The sequence below is a fragment of the Antechinus flavipes genome, chromosome 4 (genome assembly GCF_016432865.1).
Source record: "Antechinus flavipes isolate AdamAnt ecotype Samford, QLD, Australia chromosome 4, AdamAnt_v2, whole genome shotgun sequence".
NCBI lineage: Eukaryota > Metazoa > Chordata > Mammalia > Dasyuromorphia > Dasyuridae > Antechinus > Antechinus flavipes.
In genome coordinates, this window is record NC_067401.1 from 314,426,947 (window position 1) to 314,448,247 (window position 21,301).

General features: G+C 35.1%; 1 protein-coding gene across 15 annotated transcripts in view; it reads right to left on the reverse strand.

Annotated features, from left to right (window-relative positions):
* Window positions 1-1,627: 1,627 nt before the first annotated feature.
* Window positions 1,628-21,301, reverse strand: part of EPB41L2 (erythrocyte membrane protein band 4.1 like 2) — a 292,918-nt gene continuing 273,244 nt past the window's right edge. For all 15 annotated transcript variants that reach the window (XM_051997728.1, XM_051997742.1, XM_051997740.1 and 12 more), the window contains 2 exons: window positions 20,571-20,681; window positions 1,628-2,986 (listed from right to left, as the gene is read on the reverse strand). In XM_051997728.1, the coding sequence (XP_051853688.1) occupies window positions 20,577-20,681 (105 nt within the window). In that variant the 3' untranslated portion in view covers window positions 1,628-2,986; window positions 20,571-20,576. The remainder of the gene's footprint in view (window positions 2,987-20,570; window positions 20,682-21,301) is intronic.

A 21,301-nucleotide genomic window follows, 5' to 3' on the forward strand; every position in this document is an offset into this window, starting at 1 on the left:
TTCTTGAGTCCTTTTTGGGCCTCAGCTCATCCACAAAATAATGAGGAAAGTTAATGTCATTTAGCTCTATATCCATCATCAACACTGCTTTTGATTGATATTTTCATAAATAATTTCACTTTAAGGTTAACTACTTTGATTTCATTTTTTGATCTTATTGGAAGCATAAAAGTTAGGCTTATATAGTATATACTATAAGTTTTAATATACGCAGGTCCACTTCATATCAATGAAATAAACACTTGTGGTGGAAGTTAAGAGGAATTTTGTGTTTTGTTTTTACAAATATTTCCATAAGTGGAAGTCTTTTAGAAGTATATTTATATAATGACTTTAATCATATTTTCCAAGTTTGATGAACCTGAAGTTTGATTCTTAGGGAAATTTTTAAGAGGGTTTTTCTTTTTTTAATGACTTTAAACTCAAAGAAAATTAAGGAAATGTTTTACTATAGGCAGTTAGAGGCACCAAGAAGACCCAAATTTATATCAAGCCTCAAGATACTTATTAGCTGTCTGATGCTGAGAAGTGAGTCTGTTTATCTCAGTTTCCTCATCAGTAAAATGAGTATAACAGCATCTCCCTTTCAGAATTCTTCCCCCTCATACCTGAGGATACAATAAGATATCTATAAAGCATTTTATTTTACTACCACTACAAAATCTCCCAAGTATATAAGAAATACTAATTTAATAAAAATTGACACATTTGATACACTGCCCAGTGATGCTAAATATGCAAATTTATCTTAAATAATGATGGGAAGGAGTAATGGGACATCACAATGAAATTTTCCCTATGTTATTTGTTATCATACTAAAAGTTACTCAAACTTTTAAATCCAAAGGAAATTAAGTAAATTAATTGCTTCTATTCAGACAGCCTTCTAATGAAACAAACAACAAAAAACTTTAGTATCTCTGTGAGAATTTGTCTAAAGACAGTGGTTCTCAAACTTGTTCTCAATGTCTTCATGTTGTTAAAAAACTATTGAGGATCTGTTCAAAGAGTTTTTGTTCACGTGGGTTATATTTGTAGCTATTTACTATATTAGAAATAAAAAATGATTTTGAATTTGTAGACCCTCTGAAAGGGTTTCAGAGACCCCAACAATTCTTTGGACTACACTTTGAGGACCACTGGTCTAAAACAATCAAGCCATACAATGTAGGAAGGATGGAGCCGAGAAATTGTTCTCAATGAGAATGAGGAATTGAAAATGAAATATTTGTGGTGAACCTACCATTATTCACATGATCCATGGTGAAATGGCTTTGTATAACAATCTATTATGGATTAACTAGTCAGTTGATCCCTTGTCATAGGTGATGATCACTGGAAATCGTTTCAAAGGAATTAAAGGAAAGTTATCGACTGATGCAGTAGTAAAGTTCTTCCTGAAAGGAGAGCTCCAGTTCACTGAAGCAAGTGAAAATTAATACAGATTAATTAACCAAATAACTAATTTTGGCAATGAAAGTGGCAGTTATAAGCTTTTGGCTTATAGGACAATGGCAGTGATTTGATAAAATCATTACAAGCCCTAAGAGATAGATTTTCAGGGTAGATGATAAAAAACACCAACTCTTTCCTTTCCAAACATTTTAGATTAAGAGAGATGACAAACTTAGAGAATAAACAAATTTTATTTTATAACAGTATTACAGAAAGCAAAATATCACCTTAATACAATTTCAAGCTGCTATAAATCTAATCTGGCATTGTAACTACAGACAGAGTCAACAGCCAAAAACAAAACAAAACAAAACAAAACAAAATAACAACAATAAAAAATAAAATGAAATTTCAACACAGTTAATCTTAAGTCCCCTTTCTGGTATCTCTGGTGACAGCTTCAAATGGTGTAGCTTTCTTATCACCACCATAAAACCATCCTAGCACCTATCCCTTTCCCTCAGCATCCTTTAAAACCTGCATGAATCTTCAGACACTAACTGAAACACATCTACTTTCTCAGCAACAAAAGAGGGTCAGTTTTTTTTAAACATGTAGACAATGAATGAGATTTAATAAAAAGCAAGCATTCTATATGAGGGTGCAAATAATGGAAGATTTTGAAATTTGGATTTGTTAAGAGAAAAGCACTAAGGTTTAAGCTGCCTATATCTTTTAATAGGAGGGAAGAAATGTCTTTCCTTCCTTCCCTCCCTCTTCTGGAATGTTTCAGGAGACTGATAGTCTGAGAACCAGCTGAGAATTATTATCTGCACTGCAATACAACAAGGTTTCAAGAACAGTGCTCATGGGCCTCCTTCATAACTCTCTCTAATCTGGAGAATCTGTCCCTTACTTTCCGATGAAAGTAAAGAGCATTTGGAATGAAAGAGTTAAGAGGGCTCAATATAAAATATATCTCAAGAGAAATTCTCAAACATGACCAAAATTTTTCAAAATGTAGGAAATTAAAAAAAAAAAAAACAACAACAACAATCCTACTTTGTAGTATTATCTTAGGCAGTATATTGACCTCAATCTGAAAAATCTGTAAATTATTCCAGTAAGATTTCAATTGACAAGAGTCAGGGGGAAAATCCCCTATCTAAATTAGTCAAAGATTTTCCTTTTTTTTGTACAACAGCACCTGTTCAAGTGAACAGCACCTGACAGCTGAGGCTGGCTTTGTTCACTATCATTTGATCAGAAAGCAGGCATAATTAGCAGGTAGTTGTACACAAAGTCAAAGACAAATTCTAAATTTTGAAAAATAAAAATAAAATAAAAACTAAGAATATTAGGAAGTGGTTATACAAAATAAAAAAGATGAATAATAATTAAGATGTCAGGAAACAGTATAGACCAGAGATGTTATGGTAAGGTTTGGTGTTGGCATTTTAATCTTCAGGTGCCTGGTCATTATTACCGCTTGTGGTATAAATTCATTGGAGTAGTGGTGTGGTATCAAGATTAGGATTGGTCAGAAATTCTTCAGGTTCACAGAGTTGAATGTAATTTGAAAAGAGCATTTCTGGAAAAGAAGACAGAGGTAAATTTTATTCAATTTTATTCAGGAAATAAAGGCATCAACACATCAGATTTCAATGATAAAAGAAATAACTTTTGAGCATATAATTAGCACTGTTCTAGAACACTATGGCTATAAAATCAGCAATGAAATATAACCTCTGATCCCAAAAGGCTTATTTTTTAGAGAGATAATATTCAAATATTCAAAATAATCAGCAAGCTTCAATAACTATATTGAAGATATACTCATGTCTTAATACTTTTAGACTATTTGGTAAAGTAGTTTACTGGGTGTTCAGAGAATGGTGAAGAAGTTAATGTTTAATCTGAACTTTGAAGGATGAGTAGGATTTTCCCAGATGAAGAAGAATGGGGGAAATAGTGGTAATAAATGTTTAATAGCAAAAAACTACCTATTGAGGGTACAAAAAGTAGACAGAACCATGTCGTTATCAAGATATTGGAGTTTGAGGAAGGGTTTGGGGGGGAAGAGGTGCAATAGGGATTTGGCTTATGATTTCTTTAGCACAAAGAATTCTCAGGTAAGGAAGCTCTCCCTAATGCGGGTAAGTAATTCAGTTCTACAATTTAGTCTTGGATAGTTGTCTGGGGGTACCATGAAGTCAAATGATTTGTCCAAAATCATATATATGTGGATAGGCATATGAAGGAGGTCCCTGAAATTGTTTTTTTTTTTTTTTTTGAGTTGTCCTATTTTCTAGAGGTAAAGCTTCCTTAAAGGTAACATTTTTTTTGAAATTTATTTTTGTTTTCAAAAATTGAACTCAGTGTGCCCTTGAAGCCAAGTTAGCTACAAACTGACTCTAGTCAGTTTAGCCTAGACTAACAGAATATTTGTACAGCAAGGACCCTTTCAGAGAAGAAAAATTTCCTTCCTCCAAGGGTCCAATAGTTCCCAAGTCCTCCTGCTCCATTATAGCTCTTTATGTCACTCCCATCTGGGCAGATAGACTGTCTTCCACTTCTTCTACAAGACTTTTCCATTTCCCTGTAACCTAAGGCTCTGCCTGCACTATCAGGCCCATCTCCCTCTGTTTAAGAGGGGACCTGATATATGAATATTATGGAATATTATTGTTCTGTAACAAATGACCAGCAGGATGATTTCAGAAAGACCTGGAGAGACTTACATGAATTGATGCTGAGTGAAACGAGCAGGACCAGGAGATCATTATCTACTTCAACAATACTATATGATGATCAATTCTGATGGACCTGGTCATCTTCAGCAATGAGATGAACCAAATCAATTCCAACAGAGCAGTAATGAACTGAACCAGCTACACCCAGCGAAAGAACTCTGGGAGATGACTGTGAACCACTATGAAGAATTCCCAATCCATCTATTTTTGTCCACCTGCATTTTTGATTCCCTTCACAGGCTAATTGTACATTATTTCAAAATCCGATTCTTTTTGTACAGCAAAATAACTGTATGGACATATATACATATATTGTATTTAACTTACACTTTAACATATTTAACATGTATTGGTCAACCTACTATCTGGAGGAAAGGGATGTGGGGAAAGAGGGGAAAAGTTGGAACAAAAGGTTTTGTAACTGTCAATGCTAAAAAATTACCCATGCATATATATTATAAATAAAGAGCTATAAAATAAAATAAAGAAAGAAAAAATAGGGGACCAGAGAAGTTTGTTTTTACTTTCTCTTGTAATTAAATAAAGTACTACTTAAGTCTTTTGGAATTGTTAGTTTGGCTGACAGGAAGGACCTGAAGCCACATTTTCCAAATTCCAAAATGATCTCTGCTTAAAAAGCTAAATTGAAAACTCAGACATTATCTAAAAAAACTCATATATACAGTATGCACTTAACAAATGTTTTAATTATATGTTTATAATCAAACAGGACGACCAGAGAATATGAAGACCAATTATGAATTTTTTACAGCTGGGCCAATGAGAAAGTCCTGAGACAGTAGGAATTGGGAAGTAGAATATCTGAGAAACACTTCAGCAAAATAACTATAACTTGGTGATTAAATATGAAAATTCAGGACAAAGAAGAAACTAAAATAATTCCATGATATTATATATGGGATTCAGAAAGACAAGTCGGTGGGAATGCTTTCTTAGTAACTAAACTGGGAAATTTGAAAGCGGAAAAATACCTTGTTTTAATCTGAATACATACTTACTTTTAGATGATATTAGGGAATCAAGGGAAAGTGTAGTCAAAATGGTATTTTTACTTTTTGCAAAAGTCATAAAGTAACACTTTTATTCTCTAAGCTTGCCCAGCTGGGTAATGTAGCAAATCTGGCCCCTGAAACTTCCTATGTGACCCTGGGTAAGTAATTTAAGCCTACTTACCTCAGTTTGCTTATTTATAAAATGAGATGGAGAAGGAAATATACCTTTGCCAAAAAAATCTAAAATATAGTCACAAAGAGGGGAATCTAAATAAAAATGACAGAATAATAGCTAAGGCTTGGATATAAGAGATGTGATTGTGATCATGAAAATAGATGAAAAGCACAAGAGAAAAAATAAATGCTAAAACTTAACCAATATAAGGTTTTTGTTTATCAATTATACAAGTTATTTTGGTTCCTCAGACATTAGCAGTATTTGCTTTATTGAATAAAATATATTATTGAATATACTTAAATATGAATGGTGTCAGCATACAGCTCTAGGTTTCTTCACAGACAGAAGAAAATAAAGTTCAGATTAACACAGCCTTCCAAACTAGAGAAGCAGCTTTATTTTGTAAGGAATCCCTATTACAAATATGCATTTCTACAGCATCATATGATTCAAAGCTTGTTCTGAGTAGGTCAATAAACAAGGCACTAAGAAGAAGGTACAGACTTCTAACAGGCTTAAAAATCTATTTTGCCATAAATATACAAGATCACTGTTTAATCAATTTATTAAGCATCTACTTTATGTAGAGTAAGTCATTGAGCTAGATGCTAGGATTACAAAAACAAAAACAGTCCCTGTTCTCAGCAAACTAATATTCTCTTGGGGGCAGAGCAAAGGTATATAACAACAGGTAAATATGGAGGCAGGTGAGAGCATGTTCTCTATGGAAAACAGCAAGTTGACCAACTTAGACAGATAGAACACAAAATAGTACAAAGTAGAAGCGAATAATGTGAAAAACATTGGAAAGACAGTTTGGAACTAGAATATAAAAAAGGGCTTAAATACCAAACATTAGTTGGTGATTGTCCTTCATTCTTGAAGAGAACCAAAATGACATCACAATGTTAAGAGTCCCATTACAATATGTCTGGATGTGGTTTATCAGACCAATACAAGCTTGGAATGCTCTGCACAAGTTGGACACAAACAGTCCCTATGAACATTAATTTGCTCTTCTGAGTTAATTCAATTCAGTTTTGCTCCTAGAACACAGCATCTTTTCTGATAAGGGCATGCCATTCTGGGCAGTCCCCTGCCTGTGTCTCCCATGTTATACAATCAATTCTAAAGTTTGTTTTTTGGAGTGTGGGTCATATTTCTATTAAAGCTTTTTTTTTTAATTTTCAAAGGCTATGCATGGATAATTTCCAACATTCAGCTTTGCAAAATCTTGTGTTTCAAAATTTTTCCCTCTCTTCCGTCCACCCCGTCCCTAGATGGCAAGTAATGCAATATGTTTAATATTTGCAATTCTTCTATACATATTTCTACAAATAACATGTTACACAAGAAAAATAAGATCAAAAAGGAAAAGAATGAGAAAGAAAACAAAATGCAAGCAAATAACAACAACAACAAAAAGAAAATATTGTGTTGTGATCCATACTCAGTTTCCACAGTTCTCTCTCTAGGTGCAGATGGCTCGAATGATCTTGTGATTAAGAGATAACGTGTCCTGTATCATTTTTTCTGAGCACCTCATGAGGATTTGTCCTTTGTGAGTTCTCCATAAAATAATCTTTTTGGCTTTCAAACAATGCAATCAGCACAATGGAGTTGCACTCTCTGTGGCAGTTTGAATAGTTGTCAGTTTAGTTCAAGAAATGACTTCAGTATCTGGTATTTTATCCTCCCAGGTGATCTTCAAAATCTCTCTAAGATGGGGCAGGTAGGTAGCGCAGTGGGTACCCTAAAGTCAGGAGGACCTGAGTTCAAATCTGACCTCAAACACTTAACACTTCCTAGCTGTATGACCCTAAGCAAGTCATTTAACCCCAATTGCCTCAGGGGAAAAAAAATGTTTAAAAAAAAAAATCTTAAGACAATCCGAATGGAAGCAATTCATTCTCCTAGCATGGAGCTGGTAGACTGTCCAGGTTTTACAGGCACACAAAATTAGGTCAGTACAATGGCTCTGCAGACCTTCAGTTTGGTAGCCAGTCCCCTCCTCTCCCATACTTTCCTCTGAAGCTTCCGAAAATTTGAGCTAGCTCTGGCAATGTGTGTGTCAACCTCAATATTAAGATGGCCATCCCTGGACAGTATATTGCCAAGATAATTGCACTTATTATCCACAGCATTCAAAACTTCTCCATTTGTTGTAATCAACTGTTCAACATATGAATGGTATGGTGCTGTCTGATGAAGTACATGTGTTTTCTTGGTGTTGATAATGAAGGCCATTTATAAACTACACAGGAAGCTTCTTAAGCAAGTGAGTGACATGGCCAGATCTATATTTTAGAAAAATCAGTTTTGTAGCTCTGTGAAAATGGACTGGAGATAAGGGAACCTAGAATCAAGAGAGACCATTGAGGATGACACTGTAAAAGTCCAGGAGAGATGATGATGACAAAGGAAAAGTCTGTGTGAGTACAAAATGGAAGAGAGATGAGTGATGATGTGCAGTGAAAATGGGACAAGACTTTAGTCAAATGGAATGTCAGGAAGGATAAAAGTATAATTGTAAATTAAAAGGTTATCCAGAATTCAAGTAACCAAAGCAAAATGTTTATCCTGATTTTATACATACCTTTTTATCCATGCATATATGTATGCAAAAATAACTAATTTTGAGAAAGAACTCTCAAACACTAATGGAATTATGTTTAGTTGTCTTAATATTTCATTATGTCTTTTTCATCTGGGTACCTAAAAGTAATAGCTATTATAATTAAATAAACATATGTTAAATCAAAATATTCAATGATCAGAACTTCTCATTCCCCAATTACTCTAGGTGAAACATTAATTTACTGTGTCAATGGATTGGGAGAGAGGCTGACTAGTTCCTTCTCATGAATTTCTTAAATAAATCCCCTTTTCTCCACAGAGAGACAGGTCCTTATCACCTTTTATCTAGACAATCCAATACAGCAGCCTATTGTTTGGTCTTTTCCCCTAATCACCTAACTCCATTCTTCATATAGCCACCAAAGAGATTTTCCTCAAGGAAAGACCAGACAATATCTCTTTTAAACTGGCAGTGGTTCCTTATTACCACTAGGATCAAAAATAAATTCCTTTGTTCAATAATAACAACACTTCACAACTGGCTCCTTTCTATTCTTCTATTCTTCTTGCACATTCCTCTCTTCTCCATTCTCTACAATTCAGCACACTAGCCTATCTGCTCCTCACAGGTGACTTTCCATCTCTTGTGTCTGTGCCTTTATATTGGTCATTCTCTATTCTGATCATTTTAAGAACACGAAGGAAAACAACCAACCAACTAACCAATCTCCATACCTGAAATGCAATCCCTCATCTCTTTCACTTTGCTTATACGGTATACTTTAAGCTTTAGCTCAAATATCAACTTCAAGAAGTATTTGCTAGTTCTCCCAGCATCTAGTATCTTTCTATCTGAGTTTACTCTATGTCTTTTTTGTATATTTGGTATATGTATAAATGTGTATATAAAGACATGGATAGCATACAAGAATGTGTTATGTATTCATCACACTGTCAACTCCTTGAAGGCAGAGACTTATTTTTGTATCTGTATCCACAGCACCTTAGCATTATGCCTGGCATACTGTAAGGGCTTAATAAATGCTGGTTGACTGATAAATAGAGCTATGAAATTGCATATACATATATGTGTGCATATATAACATATCTTCAAAATACATGTACATGTACATATATATTTATTCATGGTTATAAATAGGCAGATATACATACATAGATGTTCATCTTTAAGTACATTATCTAATAATGTGACAATAAGGGATGTCAGTGGAGCAATTTTAAATAAATTAAATCCTCAGTGATAAGCCTTTGTGGAATGCATGCAACATAGGAAGCTATAAACTAAAAACCTAGAATCTCATGTTAGAAATCACCTGGATTAACCTATAGATTGATTTTACATGAAGAAATTATTATTTTTGAAAGATTGAGTGACTTGCCCATAGTCATACAATTAAAGTTAAATGGCCAAATCAAACTCCCATCTTCCGACTTTAAGATCAGTGCTTTTTCTCCTTAGCCTTAGTTCATATTTTCTTATTTCAATGAAGGAGAAAAACAATCTGAATTTGCTCAACATGTGAAAGTAAAAATAAATAACGGTTTCTTTGCTTTCTTTACCTAAGAATACTATTAGGATTTTCATCAATTCTTATCATTTTTAAAGCTTGAATTTCTTCCTATGGGAAATGAAGAAACACTTTAATTTCCTTAGCTTAATATGGAGTATGTATTAATCTAACATGATTGAACTGTTCACCAACATCTGCATGGTCATATGGCTTCTCTTGTTCTTAGGTGAGAGCCCAGATGTTAGAATATACTGCATCACTTTGAATTCTGGTCCAGTAAAAACAACACTGTTTCCATGACCTAGTTTTCTCCGTCCCTCCCCCAACTCCATACCCCCAACTTCATAGGCAAACATTTCTAAATGTGACTGTCATGCAATAATATTCCCTTGTCTCTATCTCCCCCTTTAGGATGCTGTGCAAACATGACGATTCAGTCAGGCTTCAATCCATTTCTTCCCTGTTAGGATCAAATTCTTCATCAATAAAGCTAGTAGCCAGTTTCCTTTTAAGCTCTCATACTACATCTGTATTTAATTTTCTCAGTACATAAGATGGAAATCTCTGGCAAATAGCCATAGAAAAGGATTTGGCACACAGGGAGGTGAGTTAGCCAAAAAGCATGGACCAAAAGAATGCAGCTCACTGTGACATAGTGCTTTATGACTTAAGAGCTTTTCTCAAAAAATAACATAAAATAGACAGAACATAGAATAGTAATTTTCATTGACAAGTAAGCAAACTAAAGCTCCAAAAGGTTAAGTGACTACTTTAGAGGATTTTAACCTCTGTCTCCCAACTTCTAGTTGCACCCTGGATAAATACTCCTAGAATGGTGGTTTGAGAATAGATGATGGAACACTGGGTAAAACAGGTGAGTTTAATGGCATTTTGGATCCTGCATGCAAAAATGCCTGTCATCTGAAATAAGCAGGTCCAGATCCTTCTATGTGAATGATTAAGAATCAGTGAAAACATCACTCTCAAGACTCTTCCTTGGGAAGGAAAGAAAATTGGCATGGGAATAAAGACTGGTGTCTTCCAGTGTAAAGACTCCTATTTGGAATCCAAAGACTAGTTATTCCTATTTCTTCCATTTTCTAAACTGTGTGACCTTAGACCAGGGATTCTTAATATTTTTTTTCTATGTGATGGACCAGGAGTCCTCAAACTTTTTAAATAGGGGGCCAGGTTCATTGTCCCTCAGACTGCTGGAGGGCCGGACTACAGTAAAAACAAAAACTTTGTTTTGTGGGCCTTTAAATAAAGAAACTTCATAGCCCTGGGTGAGGGGAATAACCGTCCTCAGCTGCTGCATCTGGCCCGCGGCTGTAGTTGAAGTACTCTTGTCAGACATGGACCATTTTAAGTAGGTGCATAGAATATATGGAGCCCTTCTCAGAAAAATGTTTTTAAAAGCACAAAATAAAATACACAGGATTATAATGGGAACCAATCGCATTAAAATATAATTATTTAAGTATTTTTTTAAATGAGTTTACAGACTACAGGAAAGATAATAATCTCCCTAGACATCTATTTCCACATTTGTAAAATGAAGTGCTTATCTTAGATGGCTGTTCAGGTTCCTTTAAAACCTAAATCTATACTTATGACTGAGATCTGAATGTCTGAATTCTGGCATTGCCACTCAATTATCCATTTGATGTGGTGTTAGTCCTTTATGTTCTCTGGCCCTCAGTTTTCTCACTTGTACAATGGGGGTTGAGTTGATAATTCCACTATGAATTGATAATTTCAGGATTCTAGAAATGTGTGGGGAGAGTTAAAGAAACTACCCTAAAGAGAATAAAATGCCTTTGTTTTCTACAGGAATGGATATACACAGAGTTCATGTGATCAGGCTCACTTCACAAAAGCAGCTTTTGAGGTTCTCCCCATTCTGTCCCTTTCCCTACTTTAATCTATAATTTGTCTGTTTAAGAAGAAAAGGTATTTAAAACCACAGGGGAAAGTCAGATCTTTTTTTCTCTCCTTTCTTTCACTGACTAACTGTATATATTCTATATTCCAGGAGGTCCCTTTTTTTGTTCTTTTTTTTTAAGGGACTGCTACTTCTAAGTCTTAGGCAAGGTGGCAAAGCTTTCAAAAGGAATCCACTTTGAAAACAATTTTTGGAAACCCTGCTGGTCAATTCAGCTAGATTCAGATCTTTAGGGATCTCTCTTAAAATAAAGCACTCAAAAAATCTTTATTTTTTTGAAACTATAAATATAATAGGAAAAGTATTTAGTGTATCACCACTGAAAAAAGCCCCACAGATGAGAACCACTAACTGTGGTTGTTCATTGATGGTCAGAGTTAAAAGTAGGGGGGAAATATTTTTATCTCTTTTCAAACACAATTTTTGAGAGACGTGAACTGTTCTCAATGGGCACTTTTCTGTAGGGAAAAGCATTATTAGAGAAAGGAAAGAGAGCAGTTCTAAGTGAATATCTGTGTTGTAGTCCAATCTCTGTGTAATTCAAGGGAAGTCACAAACTCTCTGAGATTCAGTTTTCTTGTTTAAAAAAAGGAAGATAAGACCTACCCTTATTATTTCATGGGCTTATTATTAGCATTAGAGGAGAATAACAGATATGAGAAGTACTTTGAATAAAGCATTAAGATACTATGCAATTATTAAAATCACTAAAAATTTGCTTGAAATAATTTATATGGTACTTAAGTAATTACACAAGTATTATGTCATCCTCTATGTACTGTGTGTATATACTCATATGTGTGTATACCCACAAATATGTCTCATATACATAGATGAAATGAACTTTTCACACACACATACACACACACACACACACACACACACACACACACACAATCATATAATATAAAATGAACTTTCAAAAGCAAAACTATAGCCAATTAAAAAAAAAAAGTTTTAAACTAGTCAATTACCTATAAGCAAAAGGAAAGGAAAATAAGAAAAGTATGGGCAAAAGTTTCCTTTAGTCAATATTTTCAACTTTATTCTAACAAGCATGTGTTACCCCAATTTGCTATGCAACATTTAATCATTTCAAATTTCACCTTTTTCCTCATTTTGATGAATATTCAAAGATATTGCCACCCACAAACATGATAAAGACCAGATTGAAAATAATCAGCAGAATTCAGAGTCTAATTGTAGATTTAAAATATAGTCATAGAATTGAAGGTTCAGATTAACTATTTCACCAATTCAAGTTATCATCCCATTATAGGGAACCCCATCAGAAATCCATAGGATCATAAATTCAGAGTTGGGAGTCTTAGAAGTCACTGAGTTCAACCCCCTCAGTTTACATATGAGGAAAATGAAGCACAAAGAAATTAAATTATTTTCCAATGTCTTGAGTTGAGATTCAGATTTCAAATCAAGCACTCTCTCCATTACATCAAAGTGATTTTATATAGTCTGCTCATACAGTAATCTTTACTATTATTTTGAACAACTTTGATTTTAAAAATAGTTTTCTTTATAATTATAATAAGGCAAAATCTATTTTTCTATAATTTTAACAATATACTAATTATTTGCTCTTTAGAGGTACAGTACTTCCCATCCTATATTTTGCTACATCTTCTACTTCTTCCCAAAGGAAACAAAGTGAAATTAAAACTATTTTAAAAACACAATAATAATCCCTGCTCAGCTCCAGCTCAATGCCTAATTGGTATCCCAAATGTTTTCAGATCTGTCCAGCAGCATTAGAGAGCAATCTGTCTATATTATATTAGGGTTTTATGGTTCTATTACAATGCACTATGATGGAGTATAATTCAATCTTCACTAGAATGACGTATAAATAAATCTCATAAATATAATAATACAATACATATATAAATCATATTCCACTTGGTAATGTATTATGGGCCAGAACTCTGAAACAAGGATTCTTACAAGGTGCTAAGCGGAATTGATAAGACAATGGTTATCTAGTTTAGCATAGTGATTAATAGTTCTCTAGTTCAGTACATATACTTAGTACTTAATATAGTTCTACAAGATTCACACCTATAATGATGTAATTAAAATAGAGCATATGAAGCTGGGACAAATCCAGCCAGAGACATCCCATCTTCGGTCAGGTTCCTGATGAATCTCCTGGGGGACTGAGAGGCTTGGAGACAGACTTGGAAAAGACAAGAGGACTAGAGGCAGAAGCTCAAGCTCTCAGAGCCAAGGAGAGACATTCATTCCATCTTCATCAGCCTCGTGGTGGTTGGCCTGTCCTCCCGCTCCCCACACTGAGATCAAGGGCCATCTGAAGGGCCTCAAGAAAGCTAACCGGGCCCCAGGCAAGGAGACAATAAAGAATTTGGACTTTATCCCTGAATATTCTCGTAGTGATTACTGAACTGAAACAATAGCTGATCCAGAGACCTCCAGAAAATCAACAAGAACATTACAGTAATGGAACTGGTAATAGTAACTGGGAAAGGGGGAGAAAAAAACGCTACAAAACCAAAGCTATATTCCACTTATTCTTTTACTTTTGATTCTAAAACTGAGTCAGGCTTCATTTGGGGTTTGATTAAAACTGTACTGAAAGTAGAGCTTCCATATTCTAATTTCAAAAGCTGGAGGAATACAAACAAGCTGGAGGAAATCCTAGCTCATAAGCTGAAAACAGTCATTTGGTAAATCAATAGATTTGCCCTTTTCCTCAAAGGTGGAGGCAATGCTAATCAGAGCACACATGTAAATGAGCATCTCCTGATTAGTGAGAGTTACTTCAGCCAAAATAATTCTTTACTCCTGTCAAACCAGTTAGATAGCTATGCTAATTTGCTACTTGGCTTGTGGGTTCATTTTCAAGCATCTTTAATATGATCCCTCTTTTGAAATGATGGTTTGAACAAGAAAGTGACTCTTGTTTGGAAAATACTATTCCAGATAATTCATGCAGCATCAATGCTCCTTCAAACTTCTCTCTCTCTCTCTCTCTCTCTCTCTCTCTCTCTCTCTCTCTCTCTCTCTCTCTCTCTCTCTCTCTCTCTCTCTCTCTCTCTCTTTCAATACAACAGAATAGGGGAAATCAACTCAGTAAATTAGTATTTGAGATGCAAATACTACTAAGCTTCTGAGACAGACTGAACTCAGGAAAATGAGACTTCCAGAATCCAAGCCCAGCAACTGTATCCACTGCAATATCTAGCACTCACAGCAAGCAATTAACTTCTAGATGCCCTATCCAGCTTCTTAAACTGTGGTTCACAACCCCACATAGGGTCTTGTAACTGAATGTGGAATCATGAAATTATGATTTATTATCAATAAAGTTTGATTTGCATTCTATTTTATATACCTTCATGCCTTGGGTCAAAAACAATTTTTGGATGAAAAGGGGTTGCAAATGGAAAAAATTGAAGAAGCTCTACAAGATTGTAAATTGTAAATAGTACATCACCACTTTAAAAAAGCCCCACAGATGAGAATCTCAATTACTGATTGTTCATTGATGGTCATATATCAGGATTAAAAAGTAGGGAGAAAATACTTTTACCTCTTTTCAAAAACCCTTTTTGAGAGACATGTGAACTGTTCTCAATAGACAGGGGAAAGAAAGAGGTTGTAAGTGAATAGCTAGGTTTGTGTGTGTGTGTGTGTGTGTGTGTGTGTGTGTGTGTGTGTGTGTATAAAAACATAGTCTTATGTTGTTAGAGTTTTCTCACTTGGGAGTTCCCTATACCAATGAAATCACAGATTGTTTTTTAGTAATTATTCCCAAAATATAATTTATTAAACATTTTGATAAAACCTTGATATACAAAGAGAGTAAAATTATTGAATAAGGTAAGGCTGGAAAAGTTCCTATAATATTTATTCACCCTTTCTTTGGATTACTTTGAGACTTAGATGGACTCACTTGAAAGTGTGACTGATAAGCTCAGTAGGTTAAAACATGGTGCTAACAGGATTAATGGCATAGGTTCTGTCTCTTCTTGGCTCTCCTCCTATTCCATGGCCAAAGACAGAACTAAGCTTAGTTACCTTTGCATAATATGTGAGACTTTTGTGACCAGTCTGTAAAATAGCAGCTCTTAACTTTTTTTATGTCACGAATCCTCCCCCTTCTTTGGCAGCCTAGTAAAGTCTTTATGAATCCCTTTTCAGAATAATTTTTAAATACATAAAATATAAAATGCTTAGATGTACAAAAGAAACTAATCATACTAAAATAGATTATCAAAATGCATGGACCCTGGGTTGAAAAGTCCCTACTAAATAATCCAGCCAGTGTAGACACAGTTCTAAGATTTTGTTGTCATTTTTAATTGCACTATTTTATCACCTAAATGCATTTTTTCTGGAATAAATCACAGTAGACTGATGAAAAGACCTAAAAGAAAGAATATAGGGATGAATTTATTAGAGGCAAAGTAAAAAAACACTAGATTTAGAGTCAGTGCACCTTGAAAAAGTTGCATGATAAGTTTCTGGCTTCAGTCTTCTCATTTGAGTCTCCTAATGTTCTCTCTCATTCAAGATTTATGACCATATGATTTTTTTTTTAAATCCTCATTTACCCTTTCCTTGTTTTTCCATGCACTGTTCTCCTCCTGACTCAAAGGCCAGAGTAACAGTGAGTGTCAGACATCTTAATAGTCAGATACTATAAGATACTATACAGATACTATAATAGTCAGATAGATAAGGTTCAGAGCTTCCTTGAAGTGAGATGGTGTTATGAGTTCAAATGTTGGAGTTCTTGTTCTTCTCAAAACACAGGGCTTAGAGGCTTAGAGCCCTCCGAATGTCTCCAAATCCAAAGGTTCTGTCCTTCAGCCTCTGCCTCTGCTTTCTTCAGCCACAGTGGTGTGAGATGAAGATGAATCTGGTTGTCCCCTGAACTCTCACTCGTAGCTTTATCCTCTGAAAGCTCTTCGTCTGCCACCAGCCAGCCAAGTGGAAAAAATGTATTCTGTCTTGCCTTGCCGCGGAAGAGGGCTTCTGGCATAGCTCCACTGAAATCCGTCAAAGTGTTCTCTGCACCAGAGTCGCTCCTCTCGAGTCCAGCTGAACTCTCTTCTGCGACCAGCCAGCCAAGAGGAAAAAATGTATTCTGTCTTAGATCCCTCATTGCTGGCCTTTTATCTGACTCTTCTGAGAGAATGGAATTATGGGTTTTCTCCCATAGTGCTCTCTGGCCCAACGAGCTTTAAGGGAGGTGTGGACTCCCTTGAAGTTAGAAAGTTTACTTTGTGAAGCTGGCATACTTGTGAACTCCAATGAGTAAAGGTGTGAACACAAGCCTTGTATTAATTAGTTCTACTTAGTACCTTGTTTCAGGTTCTGGCCAAAATCTTCTTGTAAGATTAGATCAACTCTAATTAGTTAGCAGTTAGTAAGGATTCCAACAAGATGGTGTCTGTTTGGAAAGACAGACTTATGTATTGAACTACAATGATTGAATTTTTCTTTGTTTCTGATGTCTTCCTTCCTTGGTCTTGTTATTCTTTATAACAACAGTTGAGCTATGAGCTCATGAGCTATAAGCTATGAGTCCAGTTAGAAGGAGCTACCTATAAGTAGCTGCCTAAACAGACTAGCAGAAAAACTGGAGGTACACATTAGGGAAGAATGCAGAGTGATTCGCTTAAATAAAACAATTAGAGTTTACCAAAACTATTTAAAGGTTTAATCCTAAGTGGATGAATCAAACACTTTTTTCTAATAGTCTAAAGGCTGGTGGTTATACATTCCTATAAAGTCCTTCTGTGGGGCAACTAGATGGCTCATTGAATAGAGCACTGGGTTTGGAATTATGAGTTCATATGTGCCCTTGGACACTTATTAACTGTGTAATTCTGGCCAAATCACTTCACCCTCTTTGTCTCAGCTTCCTAATCTGTAAAATGTGTTAGAGAAGGAAATGGCAAACCACTCCAATATCTGTGCCAAGCAAACTCCAAATGAGTCACAAAGAAGTAGACTAGCAAAGAATATGAACAGACCTTTTTTCAGATAAAATTTAAGCTGTTTCTAGTCATATGAAAAAATGCTCTATATCACTATTGGTCAGAGAAATGAAAATTAAAACAATTCTGAGGTACTACTTTACACCTCTCTGATTAGTGAAGTAATGATGAATACAGGAGGGAATGTGGGAAAATGGGACATTAATGCATTGTTGTTGAATTGTGAACTGATCCAATTGTTCAGAAGAGCAATGTGAACTATTCTCAAAGGCATACCTTTGATCCATCAGTGTCTCTACTTGGTCTGTATCCCAAATAGATCAAAAAGAGGAAAAAGGACCAACATGTGCAAAAATGTTTGGAACAGCTCTTTTTGTAGTGGCAAGGAACTGGAAATTTAGATAGGGTGCCTTTCAGTTGAGGAATGGCTAAATAAGTTATGGTATATGAATGTTAAGGAATAGTATTGTTTCATAAGAAATGATCCGCAAAATGATTTCAGAAAACCCTGGAAAGACTTAACATGAATTGATGCCAAATGAAGTGGGTAGAACCAAGAGAAGATTGTACAGTTACAAGAAGATTATGTGATGATCAATTCTGATGGACATGGCTCTTTTCACGTGAGGTGATTGAAGAATTCCAATAGACTAGTAATGGAAAAGTGTCATCCACATCCAGAGAGAGAACTATGGTGCCTAAATGTGTATCAAAGCATAGTATTTTCACCTTGTTGTTGTTGTTGTTGTTTACATGGATTTTTTTCCTTCTTGATCTGAAATTTTTTTGGTGCAGCATGATGAATACAGAAATATGTTTACAAGAACTGCACGTGTGTAATCTATATCAGATTGCTTGCTGTCTTGGGGAAGGAGGAGGAGGGAGGAAAGAGAGAAAAATTTGGAACACAAAGTTTTGCAAAGATGAATTGAGAAAACTATCTTTGCATGTATTTAGAAAAATAAAATACTATTTAAAAAGAGTTGGACAAGGCTAAACAGTAACAAAAAATCTTTCCTAATTGCTTAGAGCCCTTCTACTTAATTTAATTATTTTTGGGGGTAGAGGACACAGTTTTCTTTATTAACAATCACCAAAGAAATAGGATGATACAGAATTAACCCCTTCCTCTATTCACATAAACCCTGAGGGCTTAGTTTTGAATCTAATTCTTAGGAATAAAATACAAACTTCTTGGCTTACATTTAAGGCTCCCTCCAGTTTAGCTCCCTTCTACAAATTCTTCTTGCTTCATTTCACATTTCCACCTCCATATGTGTTCTATATCTTAAACCAGACTACTAAGTATTTCCCAAATTTAACATGACATTCACAAAGACCATCCCCTCTCTGATTCCCTCATGCCTGGAATACTTTTCCTTAATTTTAGATTTCCTCCTTTATTTACTGGTGCCCTCTTCTATAAATTAGACTGTATTTACTTTATATTTGAGGAACTCTGCCTTACTGAAATCCAATTCATGCACAAGTCAAGACATCACCCATGATGTCATTGGTGTTGTAGGAAAAGAAAGGACAACAATTCTGAACATAAGTAAGAGTGCATCATACTATTAAAACAGAAGCTCCTTAAAAGGCAGAATCGGTTTCATTTTTGTTTTTTTTTATTCCAGCGCCTGGCAGAATGCCTGGTACATTGTAAGCACTTAATAAATGCTTGCTGACTAAATGTTAAAACCCTTCTCTTACTTTAAGGCTCACCTCAAGTGACCCCCAGGGTCCTCCAAGAAACTTGCCCTGATCTTCTTGGTTGGAACATAATTTCTGCTTTATAATTCTCTTGCTCTACCCTGTTTTACATTTATCTGATGTGAAGTAAAGGGGAAAAAACAACTGTTGTTTCTTCTTTATAATTTAGATACCCAGAGAGAAAACAGTTCTATAACAATAGATGCATCTGGGAGAAAAGTATTAGGAGTCTTGAAGAAAAATTAAATGGAGAAGAAGGAAAAGAATCTGAGCGTACTCTTTTTTCATTAAATTGTTTATGAAAGAAGGATGTAAAATGTCAAAGGAAAAGGAGGCATTCAGAAAAGCAGAAAGTGATCCATGAGTAGAAATAGTTAGTTTAGATGTATCCTGCCTTTGGCAAATGCAACATCTGAAAAACCTGGATTTAAAAAATAGATTAGGAGGTAATTTTGCCACAGGTGGTTTTATTTTTAACATGATGTTTCACAGATGTATCTTACTTCAAGTGGCAGATGGATCGTCATTGAAACAGCAAGTTAGGAGTCAAGCGGAAAATTGTATACATTCTAAGTTTCTGTAATATTTAATATTCATTAAGGAAGTTTGCCTTTTTTCCTTTAGGAAGTCATGTAGGTGAAGATAGGGTCTTACTAGTGCTAAGTGGTCACTAGATCTTCACCTTTAGTATTTGTGACCAGTTCAGAGAATCCAGCCTATAAAAAAACCAATGCTTTTTATTTTCAAACTATTTAACACTTTTCAAAACCTTTTTCATATTCATTATCTCCTGGCAAACCTGATTTTTGCATCTGAAGAAAATCAATTCAGAGAGATTAAGAGACCAAGCCAAAGGCTACATAGGCAATTATAATGGAAGAATCTGAACAAGGACTTCTGTGTCTTTATTCCCAAGTCATGGATACTTTCATACATACCTGTACAAATGAATTTTATGTCTAAACTGACTTATGATTAATTTCTAGGACACATGCACTATATTTGGGAAAGATTTGTATTGTGTATGTGTGTTTGCATGTCAGATTTCGTCATTTCTTAAATAAAATGAAAATGACCTTGGAATTGGCAGGTTTCCTTACTTTGCTTTATTTTAAAATATCTAATTGAATAAAACATGAATTATGCTGAAACTCATGTTCAAAGTGGATTTTTTGTGAAGTCAGTAGTCTTATGCTGATAAGTTTTTCAAAAAACATAAAATATACATATCACATATCACATACATACATACAAAGCATTATAAAAATATACATATCGCATATCACTTACATACACTCATACAAATGTTGGAAATGCCTTATTTGATTTGAGGATTACCTAGGGATACCTCTCACATCAAAGAGTGCATAAGTAAGTGCAAATCCCTCAAGCACAGCAATTTGCAAGATCAGATTTTTAAAAGAGTTAATTCCAGCATGTTCTAAACTGAGTCATAAAAATGACTGGAATTGGCAGCTTCTCTTACCTTACTTTATTCTTCCTCTTCTTCAACTCCCGTCTCTTTGTGCACCACCACTCTTGTGACTGACATGTCAGGGTGCTGCTCTTTGGCTTCCTTAATTGCCTGTGCCAATGCCTAGCAAGGGAAAAAGACAGATAATCTGAGTTAGTTGCTCTATAGTCAAATTGGAAAAAGGTATTTAAAAGAACCTCCATGAATAGAACCCTAGGCTTGGAAACTGGAAGACAGCTTCCCGAGTTGTAGCTGTGTGCTCCTGGGTATGTCACTTAGCTCTGTTTGCCTCCGTTACCCATGCCATCTGTAAAATGAGTTGGAGAAGGAAATGACAACATTTCAGTATCTCTGCCAGGAAAACCCCAAAAAGGGTCATGAAGAGTCAGACATGATTGAAAGGAATGAACAGGAACAAATAACATTTATATTCTTTGGTAACAAGGGATGGCATGGACCCCAGAGTCATCAAAGACAAAAAGAAAAAGTTCTATCTGTTGGTATCTATATGAATATAAAGTCTTTTTTAATAGGGATGTCAAGGATCCATAATTTTGGCAGGAAGAACACCCCCCCCCTTCAAGCAAAGTGGGCACAAGTGTAGTAGAGTATTTGTAGTGTTTGGGGAATAGACAAACTTTTCATTTAACTAAAGGTATGAATGTTAGAAGAGAGAGAGAGAAAGGGAGAGAGAGAGAAGGAGAGAGGGAGAGAGAAAGAAAGAGAGGGAGGGAAAGAGAGGG